At 44.9% G+C, this 19,630-nt stretch overlaps 1 protein-coding gene across 18 annotated transcripts; it reads left to right on the top strand.

Annotated features, from left to right (window-relative positions):
- The first annotated feature begins 1,473 nt into the window (after window positions 1–1,473).
- Window positions 1,474–19,416, top strand: LOC104146308 (dipeptidase 2). 18 transcript variants are annotated; one of them, XM_068955737.1, is made up of 13 exons: window positions 2,841–3,040; window positions 4,388–4,585; window positions 9,046–9,098; window positions 9,180–9,327; window positions 10,066–10,299; window positions 10,728–10,831; window positions 11,160–11,301; window positions 12,183–12,252; window positions 12,781–12,957; window positions 13,152–13,239; window positions 13,896–13,971; window positions 15,681–15,816; window positions 16,992–19,416. In XM_068955737.1, exons 4-13 carry the CDS (start codon window positions 9,197–9,199, stop codon window positions 17,181–17,183), a joined length of 1,350 nt encoding a protein of 449 aa, XP_068811838.1. In that variant the 5' UTR covers window positions 2,841–3,040; window positions 4,388–4,585; window positions 9,046–9,098; window positions 9,180–9,196; the 3' UTR covers window positions 17,184–19,416. The 18 variants fall into 18 exon arrangements, with proteins under 18 accessions (XP_009676576.1, XP_009676573.1, XP_068811832.1 ...); XM_009678281.2 differs by lacking the exons at window positions 2,841–3,040; window positions 4,388–4,585 and adding an exon at window positions 1,474–1,666 and having other exon boundaries at window positions 10,066–10,192; window positions 10,702–10,831; XM_009678278.2 differs by lacking the exons at window positions 2,841–3,040; window positions 4,388–4,585 and adding an exon at window positions 1,484–1,666 and having other exon boundaries at window positions 9,184–9,327; window positions 10,066–10,192; window positions 10,702–10,831.
- Window positions 19,417–19,630: the final 214 nt, after the last annotated feature.

Genomic DNA, 19,630 nt, shown 5'->3' with positions numbered 1-19,630 from the left:
GCATGTGGAAATACTGAGTTTTAGCTAGAAATCAGTTCAGAGAGAAAACTTTGCGGGGAGTTAAAAAAAAAAAAAAGAAAATAAAGAAGTTTTTTTCTTCTTTTTTTTGTGAGCAATGATGGCTATGTGGTTTCACTTGCTTCAGAAGAGGATCAGAATTTGCAGAGTTGAGAATCAGCAAGGAAACATGAGCTAGGACTAGACCAGAGGTGGGAGAATGAATTTCAGCCTGTCATTTGCTGCCATAAACTAAACCGGGCAGACAGTTTCCCATCATAACAATTTCCCATGCACGTAAAAATGGGCCTGGCCTGGATCCAAGCTTCAGAATAGGCAGAGGATATTTTCTAAAGAAAATATTTATCTTATCTCTGGGTGTTAAATGTGTATCGTTTAGGGTGCTTCACACCACTGGAGGTGGCGGTAAAGGTTCATAAGCGAAGTTCATGGAATTAGGGACGTGCAGGGGAATCCCAAGGGCAATACGGGGGCTTCGGCTTCAGTTCTCCAAACACGGACAACTCGTGGACTGACGACAAACAAATGTTCCCGTAAAGCTGCGACTTGCGCAACTGCTCTGTGCGTATTTTGATTGTGTGACACTTGTTTATTTCTCCGCAGAGGAATCCCAAGTGAAAGCAGGATGCCCTTCTGCAAGAGAGCTACTATCTGGCTACACTTTGCCAAAACCTTGAAGCAAGAACGAAAACAATGATCAGCAACCCTTATTTCTCGTGCAGCTCCCGGATGGTCTTTTTGCATATACTTCTTTACCTTTGACAAAGTGCTGACTCCATAAAGGGAGTGGAAAAATCCCTGTAGACTCAGAGATGTAACAAACTGAGAGGGTGACCTTTAACTGTTGAGCACATCAAAGGAACTGCACATCCTGTTTAAAACCCAGCAAGTATAGTAACAGAAGGTAGATCTTTACTGGGTTAGATATAGTTAAGGTGGCAACATTAGCTCTGTAGGAAGGCGCTTACCTGTACGGCTTGTTTCCTGCAAGTTCAGATCTAAAAGACTCTTCTTGGAGCGGGTCAGCAAAAGGATGAGGGTGACAATCCCAGGTTGCAGCAAGGCAGATTGCAGTTGGATATAAGGGAAAAAAAGCTCACTATGTGAGTGAGCAAGTGCTGGAAAAGGGATCTGGGGAGGCTGTGTAAGCCCTTTTCTTGGAGACACGGAAACCTCGCGTGGGCAAGGGCCTGAGCAACCTGATCTGACTTTGCAGCTAGCTCCCTGGCGCTGGACTAGATGAAATCCCTCCAGAAATCCCTTCCAACCTAATTTAGTCTGTGATGATGAGCACCTATTTCTAAAACCATGTAAGCAGGGCCGTGTAAAACACGTCTGGTGTTTGTGAATGGACGGGTGCTGGACTGCACAAGCAGCCTGCCACAAGAGGGAGCGGATGCTGGAGGCCGAACACCGTGCACCCTGGGCGCGTGGCCAGCAGAGGCAAAGCTCTCGCGGACCTTGTCCCCGTGCGAGGGGCAACCACTGCGTTGCTACTGAGCGCAAAGCCCGGGACACGTGAGCTGAGGAAACGCAGGCCGTTTCTTGGGTGCTGTACTGATGCCAGGTGGATCCGGTGCCAAGCTCGAGCTGTTGCATCCAACGCAGCGGAATGTGGATTTTGCCTCCGCTGCATTTTCCTAAGAAGGTAACCTGCTCCAAAGAGCCTTAAGAGAAACAAGAAAAAGCTATAAATCTCCTGCTAGCTTTCACTTCTCCACTCTGCTCAGTGTGCATGAAAAAAAGCTGTGTGGATTTTCTATTTTAAGTACTACTGAAAACGGGGTGCCTGGTATGCCGTGTTCTTAATTTTGTGCAGCGTTTGCAATACTCCTTCAGTTTGCAAGAACTGATTTCTAAATGACAAGATACCTGAGTGTCTTTTCTTACCTAGCCAGTTTTAAAGGTAAATGTGTCTTACTGTTGTAGTATAAAGAATATTTTGCGTATTTTGTAACAGCAGGAAACGTAGAAGGCAATTTTATTCTCTGAATTTTGGGTCTTAGTTAAGTAGGAAGTTGTTGTAGTTACCAAGAGCAGCAGTTCTGTACGAATACCCAGAGCTTAGACAACACGTACAGATGAGGATCGGTTCTGTTAGGAGCTGCTTGATATTGCTGAGCATATAGGCCTACTTCCTGCTTAAAGTCTTCATGAATATCACCGTGTCCTTAATATTGATTGGGGGGGGGGGAGAGAAATATTTGGATGAAAAGTTGCAATGTGCAACAGCTTTATGCAGCACCAGAACAGAGTCCCTGAGTGAACTAGATTTCTTACTTTCTCATTAAGCGTTTTGAACCGGTGCTTAAATTACACACGGGTTTGGAACGGCAGTTACCCCTACCGCGCAGCCGAGGACGCAGTAAATCATGAGATCTCAACGCTCCCGTCAGGAGTCGCTTTGCCAGGTCCAGCGGAGCGCGTTTTGACAGAGGCTGCGGCTCTGCGCTGCGCACCTGGAAAGGCTGCGCTCCGGCCTCGGGAAGCATTTCCAGGACGGTGGTTTTCAGCGCTCGGCGTTTCTCAAAACCTTTGCTTTATGTGCCGTGACCGGAAGAAAATAGAGAGAGGCGCTCTTTGTCTCTTAGCTTTGAAAAGGTGTGAGCAGCAGGAAAAATCCAAACTCGGGGGATGTTTGAAAACACTGTCTGCTGCCACCTCTGCCGTGAGTTTGCGCCGCTGAGTGCGCTTGTGCAGGAGCGGCGGGTGGCCTCGCCGCGGCACCGGGTGTCCACGTAGGCTGTCCCATGCTGACGCAAGGCTTGTTACCGCCTGTGAGAGTGTTATTTCCACAGGCCGCCTTCTTTACGGTAGGACTCCTTTGTTAATGCTCATCCTCGTGGCGTTTGTCACCGTTTTGTAGCATCGGTTTTGAAGGCAGCATCCGAGCAATTCCAGCGCGCCAGCAGCAACGGGGCAAAACCCTGACGAAAGAGATGAGCCTGTCGGGAGCAGGGGCTGGAGGGGACGCGGCTTGCCCAGACCCTGGCACAGAGAGGGCACAGGGAGAGCGATGCAGGTTAAGCGGGGGGCAGCAGCGCGGGTCGGGGACCCCGGCGGGGTGGTCCGGAGGGGGGACACCAGGACGCGTCGTGGGCAGTGCAGCGGGGCGGCTCTCGGAGGGGAAGCCCGGAGGAGGCTGTTTGCGTTTGCTCAAGTCCGTACACGCTGTTCAAAGGCTTCTGGTTCACCTTCCAGAAAGCAGCCCCACAGGCTTTGAGGAAGAGCAGATCTGTGCATTGTCGAAGGAGCCAGCTGAGCTCTCGGGTTAAAGGCGCCCAGCTAGCCGCTCTGCCAAGGTCGGCACTTTGAAGCTGGAGGTGGTTTTGCCTGATAATGTGTGGTCTGACACAGTGCTATGGAAGCAGTTGTCTGGCTCTTTTGGTTTGTTTTGCATTTAGGAAATTATACAATAAAGCATATCTGTCTTGAAGTTACAAGAATTTCAGAAACTTAAGATTTCTGAGAAAATAGACCTCAACAGTAGTCATTAGATAATAAGATGCATAGCATTAGTGAAAGCTCCCACTTACTTCAAAATTACTGGATTCAGCAATCTGAATTTGTCAAAGAGTTTTAATACTGTGGGCAGAAAAAACAAGAGTGAAGGAAAGAATGGGAACCTGCTTGGAAAGAAATTCAGCAGCTGCCCTTTTATTAAGGGAAATTTGGAGCAGTCTTTCTCCACTGGCAATATGAGGTTATGTTACATCTAAAAATACTTGCTGTCTGTATGTTGTATAGCGTGTGAGATGTCCAAGGATACACAGGGCAAAAGCTAAGAGTGAATTTACAAATATGGAAGTACTGTTATCGTCCTTAAAGGGTTCCTCTTTCCCAGGAAGTTTGGGATAAGCGATCAGGCTTGTTCCTTTTTTTTCCTCCCTTCCTTCCCTTCCCCCTTGAGATCCTGAAATGCCTTCCCATCCACGACCACTTATTCTCCTTGATTCCTGCCTCAACCACTGGGCTGACCAGCGCCACGTTCCCTCACTGCTCGGTGGCACGCTGGGTCACCCCCCGTTTCACCCCGGGGAGCGCTGGCGGCGTCCCCATCAGCCTCGCTGGGGAGGGCGCTGGGCAGCCGCAGCAGCACAGCAGGGAAGGGATCACGTGCTGGAAATTCCCAGCTGCAATACTTGTATCGGGACAGCGCTAAGGAGGTTTCTAAGCAGGGATGCAGACGAGCGTAACGTGATTTGGGGTGGTAGTGGTGGAAGGAATTTTGAAGCCCTTCCCTCAATTTTTTTTGTTCAACAAGGTGAATTTCAAAGTGATCAGCCTATTTAAAAGAACTTATGGTATGCGGCACGTGTCTTTGCTCCTAAAGTACGTTTCATTTAACTTTAAACTTTCTATTTAAAAGCTGGTGTCCTGCTTCAAGCAGTAAGGAGAACTAACGCTTCTTGCTGGAAATCAGCACGGAAACCAGAGCGCTGACCTTGCAGTTCACAGCCTACAGACATAGCTGAGTCTACGAGACCTCCTGGGGTTTAAGCAAGGCTGTAAGCTCTGCAGTGAAAAGCATGGCAAACTGCAAAGTAAAGGTTCACTTCCGTGCCAGGTAAAGCAGACGTTTCTTCCTGGGCTCCAGACGCAAAGTTTTTGCCTGGGTCCTGCTCAGCTTGAGCTGGCAGCGCTGCTGCAGCTCGGCTGCCACCGCGCTCTGAGGCAGCCCGGGGACTGCCCCCACGAGCTCGCAGCCTGGGCCGGCCGTGCGGGGCAAGACCCTTGCTCGTTTTTCAGCAGGCGTTTCTCTCTTGAGCTGAGCGCTCTATTTTATTGCACTTCATATGTTTGATCGAGCACAGCAATTGAACGCGCTCAGGTTTTAATGTCGAGGAGCGTTTTAGTAAAGAACGAGATGGAAAATAAGCACGTCACAAGGGATGAGAGGAATGTCCTTCCTAACCGCGATTTGATGCACTTAAATAGCAGCAGCTGTTTACTGAATCTTTTGTGCCGCCGTCTGGCCTGGCTGCTGGAGGGGAGGAGGGAGGCCCGGCAGCTTGACTCCGTTTCCGAAGATGGTAAATGACAGCAGCGTGCAGAAAAGCTTTCCTTTCTTACTGTGAAAGTTTCCGTTGAAACGCGCCTGTTTGAAAGGAGCAGCCCCCCTCCCATGCAGCCCCTCCGTGCTGCAGCCTTATGGGGCACATCTGGCTCTCCAGCTCCCTGACAGCCCCCTTCTCCCGGACGTGGGAACCCTCAAAATGTGACGTACACGCTCTCCGCCCCCGTGCTTTGTTGCTAGTAACTTCCTGGCTGTTCATGAAGAGCCTGAAGGATGTAAACCGATGGCTGAGGCTAAATAGTGCGAGTAGCAAAGCTGCGTTTCTGCAGCCGGAGCCTGCAAGGACTCACTCTGGGCCGAATCCTGCTCTCCGAGGACTTGATTTAGTACTTCTTGGTCTGTGAGCCGGTGGCTTTTCGAAGCCTGATGCCCGAAAGCTGCCGGGCCTGCGCTGTGGGCAGAGGTGCGCCTGGGCTGGCAGCGAGTTACGCTCTCAGCGAGAGGTGCCAAGGCAGGTCCGGAAAGAGGCATTTCGGCTCCCAGAAGTGAAAAGCGGAGGAAACAGGAGCACGTGTCGCGCCTCCCTGGTCTCCTTCCCCGCGCGTTGCCCCTGTGATGTTGTGCGTAGCTGCAGCGGGGGCCGCAAGTCAGCGGGGAGTTTTCTCCTTGTGCCCGTGGTCCCCTGTAACGTTCCCCCCGCTTCTGCCGGACGTTTACGGAGCCCGGCTCGGGGCGGGAGAGGCGCCCGACCCTCCGTCCGTGCCGGTGCGCTATCGCCGCGCCGCCTCTGGATTTGTCCTGGGGCCGAGGGGTGCCGGGCGGTCTCCTTCGCCGGCCGCAGGGTGGAGGAGAGCAGTAGCGGCTGCTGGGCCTGTTCTGCTTTATTCCAGCCCTGCGCTGTACTCGCCAGCTTTCTGCACCAGCTTAATTAAATTAAATTAATTGTTAGCAAACCATTGCGGTTTTAAACGCATGTAAGACTTCCATGCGATTCTGTTTATCTTTTATTTTTGGAGAGTACCCTGTTGCATAAAATGGATTTTACTGAATACAAGTAAGAGAAGGAAACCAAATGCAAGGTCAAAGCAGTGCAGCAGGGCTCGCGTTTTGAACCTGGATTTCACTGTATCTAGATGTAACGTGTAGCCTGAGGGATTGTAAGTCTGTATACGTTTTGTGTCTGGATGAAAACTGAGGCAGAGCATAGCGTATAAATATTCAGTTTCTCTGAGCAGAAGTAAGAGCAGAGGTCAGCTTGTGCAGAAGTGGCACGTCTCAGCTCTTTCCAAGGACAATTCAAGCCTTTTTACTGCTAAAGGCAGTATTGAAAAATAAATTGATAGAAAATGACCCTCCTGATAATTCCTTCCGGCTATACAAAGATAAAGCTGTGGCAATGGATAAAAGCAGAGAAGTCCTCCTCCCGACCGGTCAATGTGGGAAGAACATAGGAGGATCCCTTGGTTACTGCGCAGACAGCAGAGGAAAAATTATTTCTCCTGTCAGGTGTGGTACAAATCTGAGACAAATCAAAGCGTTGCCACAGAGTACGCTATGCTCTGGTGAATGGGCGTATTGCTCGAGAATATCATCCTGGTCTCGCGAGGTCTTTTCCTTATTCCAGCCCCAGTAGTCGGGGCTGAAGGAAACTGTTCTCGTGAGAAAACCCAGATGCGTAGACTGAAGAAGTGGTTCCCATGTTATCCTGAGGCCCTAGCCAAAAAGGCTCGAGTGTTGTTCACATGAGAAAAAAAACTCGATGGAGTCGATCGTCTTTGTGATGTCGGTTAAACGAATGGGACCGTTATACCCCATGATGCCTCCTCACCAGGACCGTTTCTACAGAGCTTTCCTGTACGTCGCGTTAGACCTCTTCCCCTCGCAGATGCTCTCCATGCCGCTGCTTAGGTTATGGGGTTCGCACGGAAAATACCGAGGGGTGAGGAGCGTTTCCTCTCTTTAGTTAGCGCCACAGTTCCCCCTGTGTCGTGTTTGTATTGGATCTTCATTTGTGTCTCTGTGCTACTGCGTTTATTCAGCTGTCCTCGAGACCACTTTAGAGCTGGTTTTAAACCTGCTTTCTTTTGCATAAGGCAGCATGTTCCCGCTGTTCAGAAGTCCTTCCTGCCAGATGGTCCCGCAAGTTAACGCTTTCCTGGGTCTTGTGAAACGGAAAAGGCTGGAGCAAACTTCTCAGCAGAGGCCCCTTAGGAATTTTTTTGTCAAAGTAAAGGGATTTGTTAGATCAGCAGTTTGCACCTTTCTAAAGCCAAGACACAAGGTTATTCTTAATCTTATTTTTATCTGTAAACTTTTCCTCTCTAAATCAAAATATAAACTTTTATAAAATATGTGCAAATGCATTCATTTTTATCTTTGAAAGTCTTAATTACACCGCTCAGTTAAGCTATATTTGCATATTATCACAATAATTCCTTTAAAAACATATTTATGTTCCATCAGGGCAGATGCCCAGATGGGCAAATAAGGCAGTTAATTTTTCCTTTGATTTGCACTTTGTATATTGTAGGCAACAGGGAAGCAGTATGATACCTAGGCTGGAAATAAAAGTTTATTAAGAATATGACTTTCACTGTGCTGCTTTTCAGTGTCCTGGTTCCAGGTCTACTCTTACTTCAGCCTAGACTTTTATAATCAAAATGCTCTAGTAAGAGGAAGAAAGGACGGGGTTTCGAAGAGGCTGCCATCAGCGGGTAGTCTGCTCTGAGTGACTTGAAATCTGTTGTCTGTGGATGTCCCTTGAGATATCTGTGGCTTTATTCAAGAACACGCAACTTTAGAAAGGAAGCCGTTGCGCAGGCATGTGTTCCTGCCTCCTGTTGTTTTGGACGACTGGCATAAAGGCAAGGGAAACGCCTAAACAAGCTGAATCTCTGTTGCTTTATAATTTTGTTGTATCTTGGATGATGCTACTCTGCTATTCTATTTTAACCTCTGGAGACGAGGAATTCATGAAAACAACTTCCTATATTAATAAAAACAAACAACCTTTTGTGCTGCTAGAAAAAGGTTTATGAACATAAACTTTATTGACTCGGAGTGGAAAGCAAAGGAAAGGTCAACATTATTTTTCTTTTTTCATAATCTTTTGGAAAAAAATTTGAGCATTGGCTATGCACTATTAAAATTCCAGATCTTGCCCTCCGGACTTCTTCCCTTATGTTAAAAAAATTGGCAGGATCCCTGCCTCTGAATTCAGATGTCACTAGAAGGACCAAGGAGACGCCTGGTCCTCGGCTTTGTAGGTCGTTCTGCCAGGAGCCGTGAGCGTGGGACGTAGCTCTTCAGCTCCTGGTGGAGTCTGTGTTTACTTTGCGCAGAACAGGAGGTATTTCTCAACTGCCTGCAGCAGCGCTTTGTGACTGACACCTGAAAGACTTGCACAAGTTTGAGTATTATATTGGGGGGGGGGGAGAAGGCAGAGAGAGTAGTGGGCGCTTTAATTACTCTACGTTGTTGTCATGCCCGTTTTTGTCATCTCAATAAAGTGACCCTTTCAAATTTGGCACATATTGCCCTTGCTATGACGTGGGAAAAGTGTTAGACCTTAGTGCTCTGCAAATACTCCGAGGTGTCATGTGTTTTAGCAGTACAGGGGTCACTCAGAAGGAGAAGCTGATTTTTGGAATTTCTCAAAAACAGTTTCAGTTGTCAGTTCGGTAGAAAGTTTCCCAAACAGTGGGAACAAACCAGCTGATGTGGCTCTGATGGACAGCGATGTGGAGGCAGAGCTGCCTTGGGGAGGTGGGAGCGCGGGGTCCGCCAGGCCGGCTCAGGGTGGTGGCTCAGTGGTTCCCTCCACGGGCAGCTGGTGGCAGCAGCAGTGTTTACTGGGAGGCTAAAGGTGCAAAAACTTACAGCTTGGGGTTTAACAATAACTAGAGGTCTTTTGTTAAAAAAACAAACAAACCAACTCTTGGAGAACGCAGCTGTCTTACCGTTTCTCCCTGCTGCCTTCCCCTTCTGTTCGTTATTCTCTTTTTCTTCAGAACTTCACCCCAGACTTACCAGAAGGAGAGGCGTTTTGGCTCCGCCTAAGCTAGTAAGTCCACCACCACTGCCGACAGAAAATGTTGCTGTTTCGTTGTCATCGGTGAATAATTGTGGCGTCTCTTTGCTTTAGCAAGCTTGCATACAGAAATGAAGAGAAACGCGACATGGCTGTTCCTGTGGCTGTTGGTCTTCCTCTCCGATACTGCAGCGCTCAGCAAGGAGAAGTCACTGAGAGAGCGAGCTATTAAGCTGATGCAAGATACGCGTTTAATCGACGGGTATATAAAATGTCTTGTGTTCAAATAAACCCTCTCAGGGAACCTTGATAAGCGACAAGAAGATGGTAAAATGTATTTGCAAGAGTAGCAATGTAAGCAGTCCGCAGCACGTAGCAGTCGCTGCTGCAGTGATTTCTCAGTCTCTAGGAGTTCCAGTTCAGAGGGTGCTTGCTGCAGGGTCAGGTCATTCTAAACGAACTTGCAACTTTCTATTTGGAGTCCAACACTGACCTATTTTTCCCCTTGACACAACACCCTTGTCTCCTTCCCATAATTTAATGGCACCTTTCATTAGCGGTGACTTCTGCACGCAGCCAGCAGTAAGGCACCGTAACTTGAAAGGGTGCCCTTACATCTCGAAGGAGCAATAGTTGTGCTGGGTGTGTTTTGACCTGGCATAGGATGCCATACCACAAGTATTTGCTTCTCAGGAGCGTGGCTGCTGATGTCAGCTCTGCTGTCCTTTCAGAAAGGATGGGGAGGAAAACGGGTATAGAAAAACATCAGCTACAAAAAATGGCAAAGGCAAAAAATGAGTTTGCTGTGCTGATTAGAGAGCGTTTTAAAGAATAAAACTTGTTTGGGAAAGGAGGGAGTCTTAAGCATATGTTACTGCAAGTATTACCAGCAATTACTGGCCTAAGGGACTAAGTTAAGAAAGGGACAGTTAAGAAATTAAGTTTAGGTTAGAAGAGGAAGAACTTTTCTATCACGAACCCCTTTTGTTTTCTATTTTAGCCACAATGACTTTGTACTGCGGCTGAGAATGTTTTACCGAAATAGACTCAGTAAAGTCAACTTAAGGGAACTCAACAAGACCCACACAAACCTTAAGAAGCTTCAGGCGGGCTATGTGGGAGCTCAGGTACGTACCGCCGCCGCAGCGAGACCGTCTGAGAACGCCTTTTTGCGCTTGCTGCCTCCCTCCTCCGTCGCAGAAGTACTCTGGGCTTTGGGGTTTGGCTCTTTAAGGTGAGAGGGGAAAAACAAAATGAAACTGAAGAGAAACAGACACTTTTCATAACATTTGTGTTTGAAATGTCTGTGGTTTACAGTCCAGGTACCCTTAACCAAAACGGTGGCCTCTGTTTTGTGACAAATGAATTAAATAAACTCACACCTATTTTCCTGGGTGAACCGTGGAGTGGTTGAGCGCATCAGAAGGCCTTAATCATGCTTCGGGTGGAGGCTCTTGCCTTGAAGCTGTAGCTTTTCCTTTTGGGGGAAAAACTGTAGTGGCAACTCCCTTGTAAACTGTAGGAAAGGAAATGCTTTTCATTGCTGTGGTCTGTGCTCACGAGCTCGTTATTAGCAATCGGATGTTTCCAAGTTGGAGCCCAGGTTACCTAGTTGACTTGTCAATGTCTCTTGCAGTTTTGGTCAGTGTATGTTCTTTGCAGCGCTCAGAACAAGGATGCTATACGCCTGACCTTAGAGCAAATTGATGTGGTCAAGAGGATGTGTAACAGCTACGAAGAACTTGAACTTGTGACGACTTCCCAAGGTGATGCTCTTTTTTCATAATAGAAGTCTTTTTAAAATGAAATTGCAGGATCTATGTGCAAAGGAGAGAGAACTGCAAGCAGGCAGCTTATCCTGGTCTTAAGAGTAACTTTATTCATTGAACCGCAATAACTGAGTCTGTGCACAGTCCCAGCCCGCTGCAGTCAGGAGATAATTTGCCATATGAGCAGGCCCTGAGATGAAGTACACGTTACATAAAAATGTCAGTATTACTGCTTGTAATTTACAGCAATGACTGTTGTTTGGTACAGCTGGCTTCTTATCTATCACGAAATTACTTTGGCGTTATCTTCCTCTGACATTTCCAGGCATCTCAGACAGTAGGAGGATTGCGTGCTTGATTGGAGTCGAAGGTGGCCACTCCATTGACAGCAGTCTGGCAACGCTGCGGATGTACTATGACCTGGGCGTTCGCTACTTGACTTTAACGCATTCGTGCAATACGCCGTGGTAACCGTTGTGCATGTGTTTGTGTAACCAGATATCGCAAAGAGATGCCACTTCCCGGATGGGGCAAAAATGGATTCGGAAGGAGGGGGTCTCCTGTGCCAGATTTGGTCTGAACCACCTCGATGGCCTCAGGTGGCTGGGTAACTCACCCTGCCTCAGGACAAGTGGGACACTTACTGTGACAATTTGGAAATTTGTCACTATTTGTGACAACTTTAAAATTTTGTTAACTACGGAAAGACAGGGAAATTGCCATCATGTTTCCTTTACTGGAAAAGTTGCAGAGGGCAGAGCAGGCAGAAAAAGGACTAAACATGCATATGATGCAGATTAGGGAGTGATGCTACGTGAGAGCTCAGTAGTCAGCAGCCAAGACTGTCCTCTCGGCCCAGCTCAAAAGCACGTGTCCCCTGTGCAGCTGCCGAGAGGGGCACTTGGTTCCTGTGTCACAGCAACAGCACCTACTCCTTCCTGGCTTGGCACGCTTCCCCCTTATGCTGACGCGGGAAAGGGAAGCATGCGCAGAGAGGGCTGATTTCCAGCTGGCAGGAAACTGTCGTTTCAGATTCAGTGTGTGTGTGTTTTCTGGCGAAGGTTTGTTTAATCAGAAAATTTCTGATGAGCTTCTCTTTGCTTGTGCTGTGTCGCTTCACAAACGTGCAGCAGTCCTGCACCTGAAAGAGTAACTTCTAGAAGACAGTTAGGAATGGGAAGTGCACTACGCGACTAAGATGTGTGTTATGTAGCTCGTTCTCCCTAAATCTGGCTATGCGACATCAAGGTGGTGATCTCTTTGGTGTGTGGCACAAGAAGTGTCAGCTGCTGATGTTGCAGTCTCCAGAATGATGCGATGTTTCTCCTCCCTCACTCCCCCTTTTAAGGTCTGAGTCGTCGTCTAAAGGAATACACAGCTTTTATCCTAATGTTGCTGGTCTGACAGCGTTTGGCCAAGTAAGAACTTCTTTTGAATGATAATCAAAGCAATGTCTTATGCAACTGACAACTTCTGGCCTTATCTTTTCAAAAAGCAACATGTCATTAAAAATTAATTACGGGAAATTCTTGCTACTTAGGGGTGAGAGCTCAAGCAAGCCAAATCCCTTGTGATGTTCCTAAGGGTGATGGAAGCATTAGTTGTAATTGCAGTCGTTGTTCTCACACAGATCAGATGTATGAATTAGCCTGTGGAAATAGTGGGATGTGAATAAAAATCTGAAGGGTTAGGTTTGGAGTACTTCTGTCCTGATAATATGCAGGTTGACTGAGCTTTCTAAATCTTGAGCATGTGGTGGTGTGCTACTTAATTGTGAGTGAAGAAACTACTATTAAATTAATAGGCAAATAGACACCCATACAGGCGTAGCGTGTTTACAACTAGCTGACGGCTGCAGAATGTATTTATCTGGTTTCATACATCAGCTAGACGATTTTCTTTAAAGAAACATAATACTGATACTGTTGCCTGTAAATCTGTTTTAGGAAGTGGTAGAGGAGATGAATCGCCTGGGTATGCTGGTAGATTTATCTCATACTTCATATTTCACAGCGAAAGCTGCACTACATATCTCAAAAGCACCAGTAATTTTCAGCCATTCTTCGGCTTTTGCCGTTTGTAACCACTCAAGAAATGTTCCTGATGATATCCTCCGGCAACTGGTGAGTGACCTTTTTTTTTTTTTTTTTTTTTTTTTTTTTAAAAAGGCAGCTTTTGCCTGGCCTGACACAGACTGATGTTATGTTTACCTGCAGATGGACAGATAGATGGAGCACAATCTACGTAAGAAAGACGCTTTGGAGGTTGGCAGAAACTCTGAATGGCCATTCATTGCCCTCCCTTTTCTCTCTTTCAGAAAAACAACAAGGGAATTATCATGGTGACTTTCAATGCAGATGTACTGGCCTGTGGCAGAAAAGCTGTTAATGTTTCTACCCTGGCAGGTTTGAAGTTAATATACCACAGTCTTTATGGGTGGCTTCTTTGAATTTCTTGAGTCATGTTTCAGACTGTGGAAATTATGCTGCTTGTTTATTCTCTACCCCACCTTACCCCAGCTCTGGGTCTTTTTGGAGCTTACATTCATTAAACCATAACAAGAGGTACAAGATATTAATATGTAGGTGGAGGAACTGCTGCTCCCAAAGGGAGCCAAGAATCATTAATCCCAAAGTAGTTGTTACTTTCTGGAAAATGCCCTAAACCTTTGTAGTTAAGAGTGGAAAACCTTGGTATATAATGAGTAACATAAAATCTGTTGGTGTATGTGGGATATTTGCTGGGAATTAAGGTACTGTGATGTTCTTGTCTTTTTCCTCATTAACATCTCATCAGTGTAGCTGTTACTTTGAAGACTGTTACCTGGGGTACATAGCAACAGTTAACATCCACTTAATCACCAGTAAATATCAAGAATACATCAACTGCATTATTATGTTTAACTTGTTTTATCACAATGTCTTTAGACTTTTTTTTTTAATTTGATTATGAATCCATGATTATGGAGAATGTTAGCCTAGCACCAATGTGTCTGAACAGAATTATTTTTTATTGCTGTATGCTTAGGTGATGTTTTGTTTTCTTTGACATTTTCTTTTAGATCATTTTGACCACATAAAGAAAATCGCAGGTTCTGAATCGATAGGAATTGGTGGCGACTATGATGGAGTGGAACGGTAAGTAAAATGGTACATGCACTAATACTTGCTTCTTAACTTATGAGAGTTTTGATTTCTTAGGGGGAAAAAGAAGGCAGACTGAAAGAGCTGTAGCAAGTTGTCTTGTGATGAGTACTAAAATAAGTTTTATCAAAGACCGGCTCGAGCATTTTGTGTTAGAATTGTATGCAGGTGAGCTCCAAGCATGGAAACTAGTCCTGATGTCTTGTAAGCTTTGCAAGTGGGTGCTCTAGGCAGGGATTTGTGTATACAAAAAGGGTGATGGACGGTGCCTTCTTCCAGAAGTCGATGATGAATGATAGAAAAGCTGCCTCAGCCCTTAGAAGGTGAGTGTGTTAGCCCAGTGGTGCTGTAAAGGTTGGTCTTCCGCTATTACTTTGCAGTGGGGAAGCCCAAAGTGCTTTGGGATGACGAGAGCGCTCCTGCTCCTTGGACTTGGGCTGCCATCCTTGGCACCTGCTCGAGGAAAGCGGAGTAGAGCAGACTGCCTGGTCTCTGCAACGTGACCCCCTCGCTTGCTCCTTGGGGAAGCTGTGAGATGGACTGGTGATATGTGGCAGCACAGGAAATAAATGCAGAGTGGCTGGCATTTGCTAGCATAACCCTAAACTTTCTTTGTTTTTTAGTTTCTGTTGAATCTTCAGCTCCTCCATCTATTTGCTGGGGTCAGGCACATGTGGGTATGAAAGTCACGCTCAGATTCACGTCTGTAGAGTAGGATGATCACAAAACAGCGTGTCTGCTTCCATGAGGTTTAGCTACTCATAGCTCTGAAACTAGAATCTGGGAGGAAACCAGAGTTTACCACAGAAGGAGACACTTTATTCTGTGCATTTTCACAAAGAGCACCGGTATCATTGATGATGGAGTAGTTACGGTTGTAACTAAACCCTAGAAAGTAATGGCACGGGTTGCTTGAGATAGATACACTTATGACAGCAGCCTCCCCAGAAGAGAAGAATAATAGAAAACATCAGTGGTCTCAAAACAAAGCCAAAGACTCATAGAAATAACACTTGAAACAGCTATTAAGTGCAAGTGTGGCAACTCCTTACTTCCAATTTGCCTTTATTCTGAAAAGAATTAGCACAAGACATGGAATCGGTTTTGTTTTTTGTAATTTCTTCAGTGGAGGTTTCTGAGTAGTTTTCTTTTCACTACCTGAAATACTGAATTCAAAGCAACATTATTATTCTAATTTTATTTTGTTTGGAAAAATAACTTTGTAACCACCAGAATACAAAAAAAATTGCCTGCTATCCTTTACTGCATCATGTTTCTGCAGGTTCCCTTTTGTTCACAGCTACAGGGCTGGAATGCACTAACTCCCCCTATAATACAGCTGCTTCTTCTTACTCTAAAGGCCAGATGTAAAGGGAAAATTATTGCCTACATGAGTTTTTTGTATTTTTTTAAATATCCTTCATGCTGTTGTCCTGCCTGCACGTAAGTATCATTCCAGAATACACAGTTCAGTACTTCCAGCAGATCCTCCATGCAGGAAAAAAGCCTCGCGTTGTGTTCCAGTCCTACTTCTGATTACGTCAGTTGGACTCTCTTTGTTTTGACTTTTCAGAGAAAGAGTTGAGTCCCCAGTGACTTCATTCCTAAAGTGAATTCATGTGAAACAGTAATTAAAAGAAAAAAAAAACTTCACATTTTTCAGTGATCTGTGTTGAATTTTCTTGTGTGATTCTTGTCAACAGTTTCCCGGAGGGACTGGAAGATGTTTCTAAGTACCCCTCTTTGATTGGGGAACTTCTTAGAAGAGGATGGAATGAAACTGAACTGAAAGGGGTCTTAAGGGAGAACTTCCTCCGTGTCTTCAGGGAAGTGGAAAAGGTGAGATTAAAAACTAAACTGAATCCTGATCCTGCTAAGGCGGGGAGAAGAACTGTCAATGCCTTGCCGTTCTGCTTAATGAGAGAGTTGCAAGGAAACGTAAGCACTTAATGTAGTAATTCCAAATACTGGGAAAACAACCAAGATTGCAAAAGAGCATTAGCAGAATAAAAAAAAGTGAGAGAGGGGGAGTTGACAGAGCTCTGTGGGGCCTTTTTTCCTCTGTGGTAATCTGCTGGCTTCTAAATGGAATCACTTGATGGCGTGGAGAAGCTGCGACAGGCCCGCGTCACAACAGCGGCTCTGGCTACACGCGCTGGTGCGGTGAGGCATGCTGACTCCTGCAAGTCAATTGAATTACTGTCATGGGACCAGGCTGGGGTCCACAGGCATGACTAGATCGCTAATAACCTTGATCACGACGAGCTATAAACCTAAACGGTAGAAGCTCATGCAGGGACGAGGGAAGGAGGGAGACTGTATGAGTGTGAGGACCCCCTAGATGGCAACTTTTTCAAAAGTCCAGGTTAAAACTTGCCAACTGCTTACCTCCTTCTGTTTTTCTTTATAGGGATAAGTAAGTAGATATTATACACAGAGCTCTATAGACAATATATATTTCACAATATATTTCACAATGATCTTTTTTTTTTTTTCCCATTTGCCTTTTGGGGGGGAATGTTAGATGAACAGTAATCAGGGAATTTTCTTCTGTTCCAGTTAATATGCCTTATGCTGAGTTGTATGTGCAGCAGACTGACGTTATGAAAGTCTGAAAATCATCACACTCATCCGTCTATAAGATCTAGTAGTTTTCTTCCTTCTAAATTAGACATGTTTGAGCCTTAAGACTGTGGGCTGACTTCAAGGAAGAACGCTCATGAGTTTATTTAAGGCTTCCCAGTTAACGCCATCCACATGTACCAATAGCCAAGACAAAGAACAGCCAGACCTGTGACTCTTGCTATAATGTGTGTGTAATGAATTCCAGGAAATAGTTTGTAGGAATATAAACAGCAGCATAATTATGTTGCTTTCCTCACATTCAAATGTGTTTTTGGAATGCAGTTTGAGCTGGTTCACTTGAAATAGTGTTGAAAAGTTTGCTAGCTGTGCAAAACTTTTTGCCGTTGTGCCAGTCTGATGTTCAGGGCCATCCTTTTGAATTGTTCTAGGTGCGGGACCTTGGACTAACGGATGTAAGTGAGAGCGAAATCCCCCAAGAAGAAGTGCAAAATTCCTGTCGCCTAGACCTAAATAATTATCAACTGCAGACAGCCAGGTCCTTTGGATTTCCTTCTGTGGCACAGTCTTTCAGTCTAACACTTGTAATTGTAGTATATGTAATACTGTATTATGAATCATAAGATCTATGAAATCAAGAGAGAGATAGAGGGAGTAACCTGCAATGTAACTAGCTTTCTTTTTTGGGTGTTGTTAATGTAAGGCTATGCTAAAATTTTGGTTATAATTTCTATAAATTCACCTGCATACCTGAAAGTTAATATAGATTTTAGATGTTGTGGCAAAAGCATTTGGAATTTGAAGTGATAAATTCTTTGTCATCTTGGCAAAACTAGGACCAACAGATGGAAATTATTCACATCTAATTAATAAATCTTCCAACATGTGACGCATGTTTTTGGTACCCATTTCGCGGTACTTGATATAAACACTGTGGTTCAGAAATACCTATCAGCAATTCCACACAGGAACTAGAGGATGGGATTCAGACAGCTACGCTAGGATGCTTTCAGTAATATTTCTGGTTAAATGCATACAACTTTCATCATCAGTTATTGGCTTGGTCAAGAAGGATCCCAGTAGATGTAGAAGTGTGTGGTAGGTTTTTTGTTTGTTTTGTTTTTTTAATGAGAAACTGGGTGATATGGCTAGGTGAATTCAGATGTCGTGCCTACCACTAGCATTAGGGATCCATCCTGCAGTACTAAACTCTTACTTTCGAACCCTGACCAGGACGTAAGGGCAACTAAAGCGCTGGAAAGTAACTGAAGGAAGGAGGTCGGATAGGGGTATTGTATTCGGATAGGGGTGACCAGGCAGAGCTGTAGATGCGCTTCTATAATTTGGGGGATGCTGTCTGTTGCACGTCCATAGAGTTGGGAACAGGAGTAAGCCAGGCCAAAACAGGAATTGTAGCTATTCAGAGGATGAGATCTTGTTCTGATATTTTTACTGCAGTCAGAACAGCAAAAAAGTGTTTAAATTAAATTTTATTAAAACGTTCTTCAGCTTTTTGGAAATCTTCACGTTTTGAGCAATGTTCCTGAAGTGGACTTATCAGTAGCAGTTTTTATTAATATTACAGCCAGCTAAGATCAGACCGTTGCCAAAGTATTAAAAAACATGCTATTACTTTATTATTATTTATCTTCTCCTGTTTCAACCTTTGGAACATGCATCTTTCAAGTCTGCAGTGTGTGTGAGGCTAGAAGCTGCTTTTTAGTAGAAGAACACATATTGTGATAGGCCTATTCTTGGTAGGCTCATGTGACTCAAAGCTGGAATTTTAATTAAAATAACACGAAATTCATGCTGAAATTGCAAGAAGGCATCACTAAATCTTTGTTGGGTTATTTCCGAGTAGTTGCTGGTAAATGCCTTTTTTGTTATATAATAATATTTGCTTTTATTGTGATTTATTGATATGATATCTGCACAATTTAACTTTAGTATAGTATCAAGCAAAGACTTGCAATTGGGCTATGGACAGTATTTGAAAACATACCAAGTATTTACCAACTGAAGAACAATGCTAAGCACGAATAGATTGGAAACAGCAAGTCAGCCATTCTCCAGAGTCACCTAAGATTGTTCCTGCCATCTCCTGTTGCCCATGTACAATTACGAGTTGCTGGACGAAGACCGTGCTGCTTTTATTGCTTCAAAATGAAGCTTCATTGACTCTCCTGATAAGGTGGTCTCTTTGAGAGTCACTTACTGAAGTTTTTACAAATTGTGTTGAATAATTTAGGGCATACAAGCCATGTTTTTAAGTACAGTTCCTCAAAAAATATTGAGCCTGGTTATGTATATACAAGTTGGAATTACTGCACTGACTCGGATGTCTTACCTTCCTTGATACTGCCTAAGTAGCATCAGAACTTGTTTTTAAGGCACATAACACTGGAATGATGATGAATTCAACAGGACAAATGTCTACTTCTCATCAATACTTTTACTAATAACTTTGTAAGTTCTTGGGAAACTGCCTTCCATCATCTCTTTGCACAGAACTAGTACTGCAACAGTAAGTTCACTGCATGTTTGAAATGAAAGATGCTTGTTTAGTTCTTCCAGCTTTTTTCTTTCTAACGTGTTGTAACTTTTCTGCCCACTAATTTCTACCTTTTGTCCACATGGCAGCAAGGATTCAAAATATATTCCTCCTCTTGAAGGTATGGGTAATAATTTTTATATGATCTTGATTCCACCATTCTATAGATACTTGTAGTTTATTTCCTCGTTTTAGCTATAGTATATTGCACTTATTTGTCTGACTGCTTTCTGTAAAGGGTAACTTGTATCCTTGTGGCAAAACATACACATGAAATTTAAATAAAATATTCTTCAAGCTCAGCTAGATATTGGTGTAATCTAGCAAAACACTGTAACGTTCAGTACGGCAGAAAACCCCCAAAGTACCATGCAACTCTGCTGCAGGAGGAAGGCCAGGGTACTGTAAGGCCACGGGGTGTGCTCCGCGCTGGAACGCAGCTCCGCCATGGCAGGCAGGAAAAAGTTGGACAGGTTTTACCCCGGAGCCTCCTGGATATGGACAGTCGGCCTCATC

Source organism: Struthio camelus, chromosome 10, assembly GCF_040807025.1.
Source record: "Struthio camelus isolate bStrCam1 chromosome 10, bStrCam1.hap1, whole genome shotgun sequence".
NCBI classification, from domain to species: Eukaryota; Metazoa; Chordata; class Aves; order Struthioniformes; family Struthionidae; genus Struthio; species Struthio camelus.
This window is presented reverse-complemented; position numbering and strand designations above follow the sequence as displayed.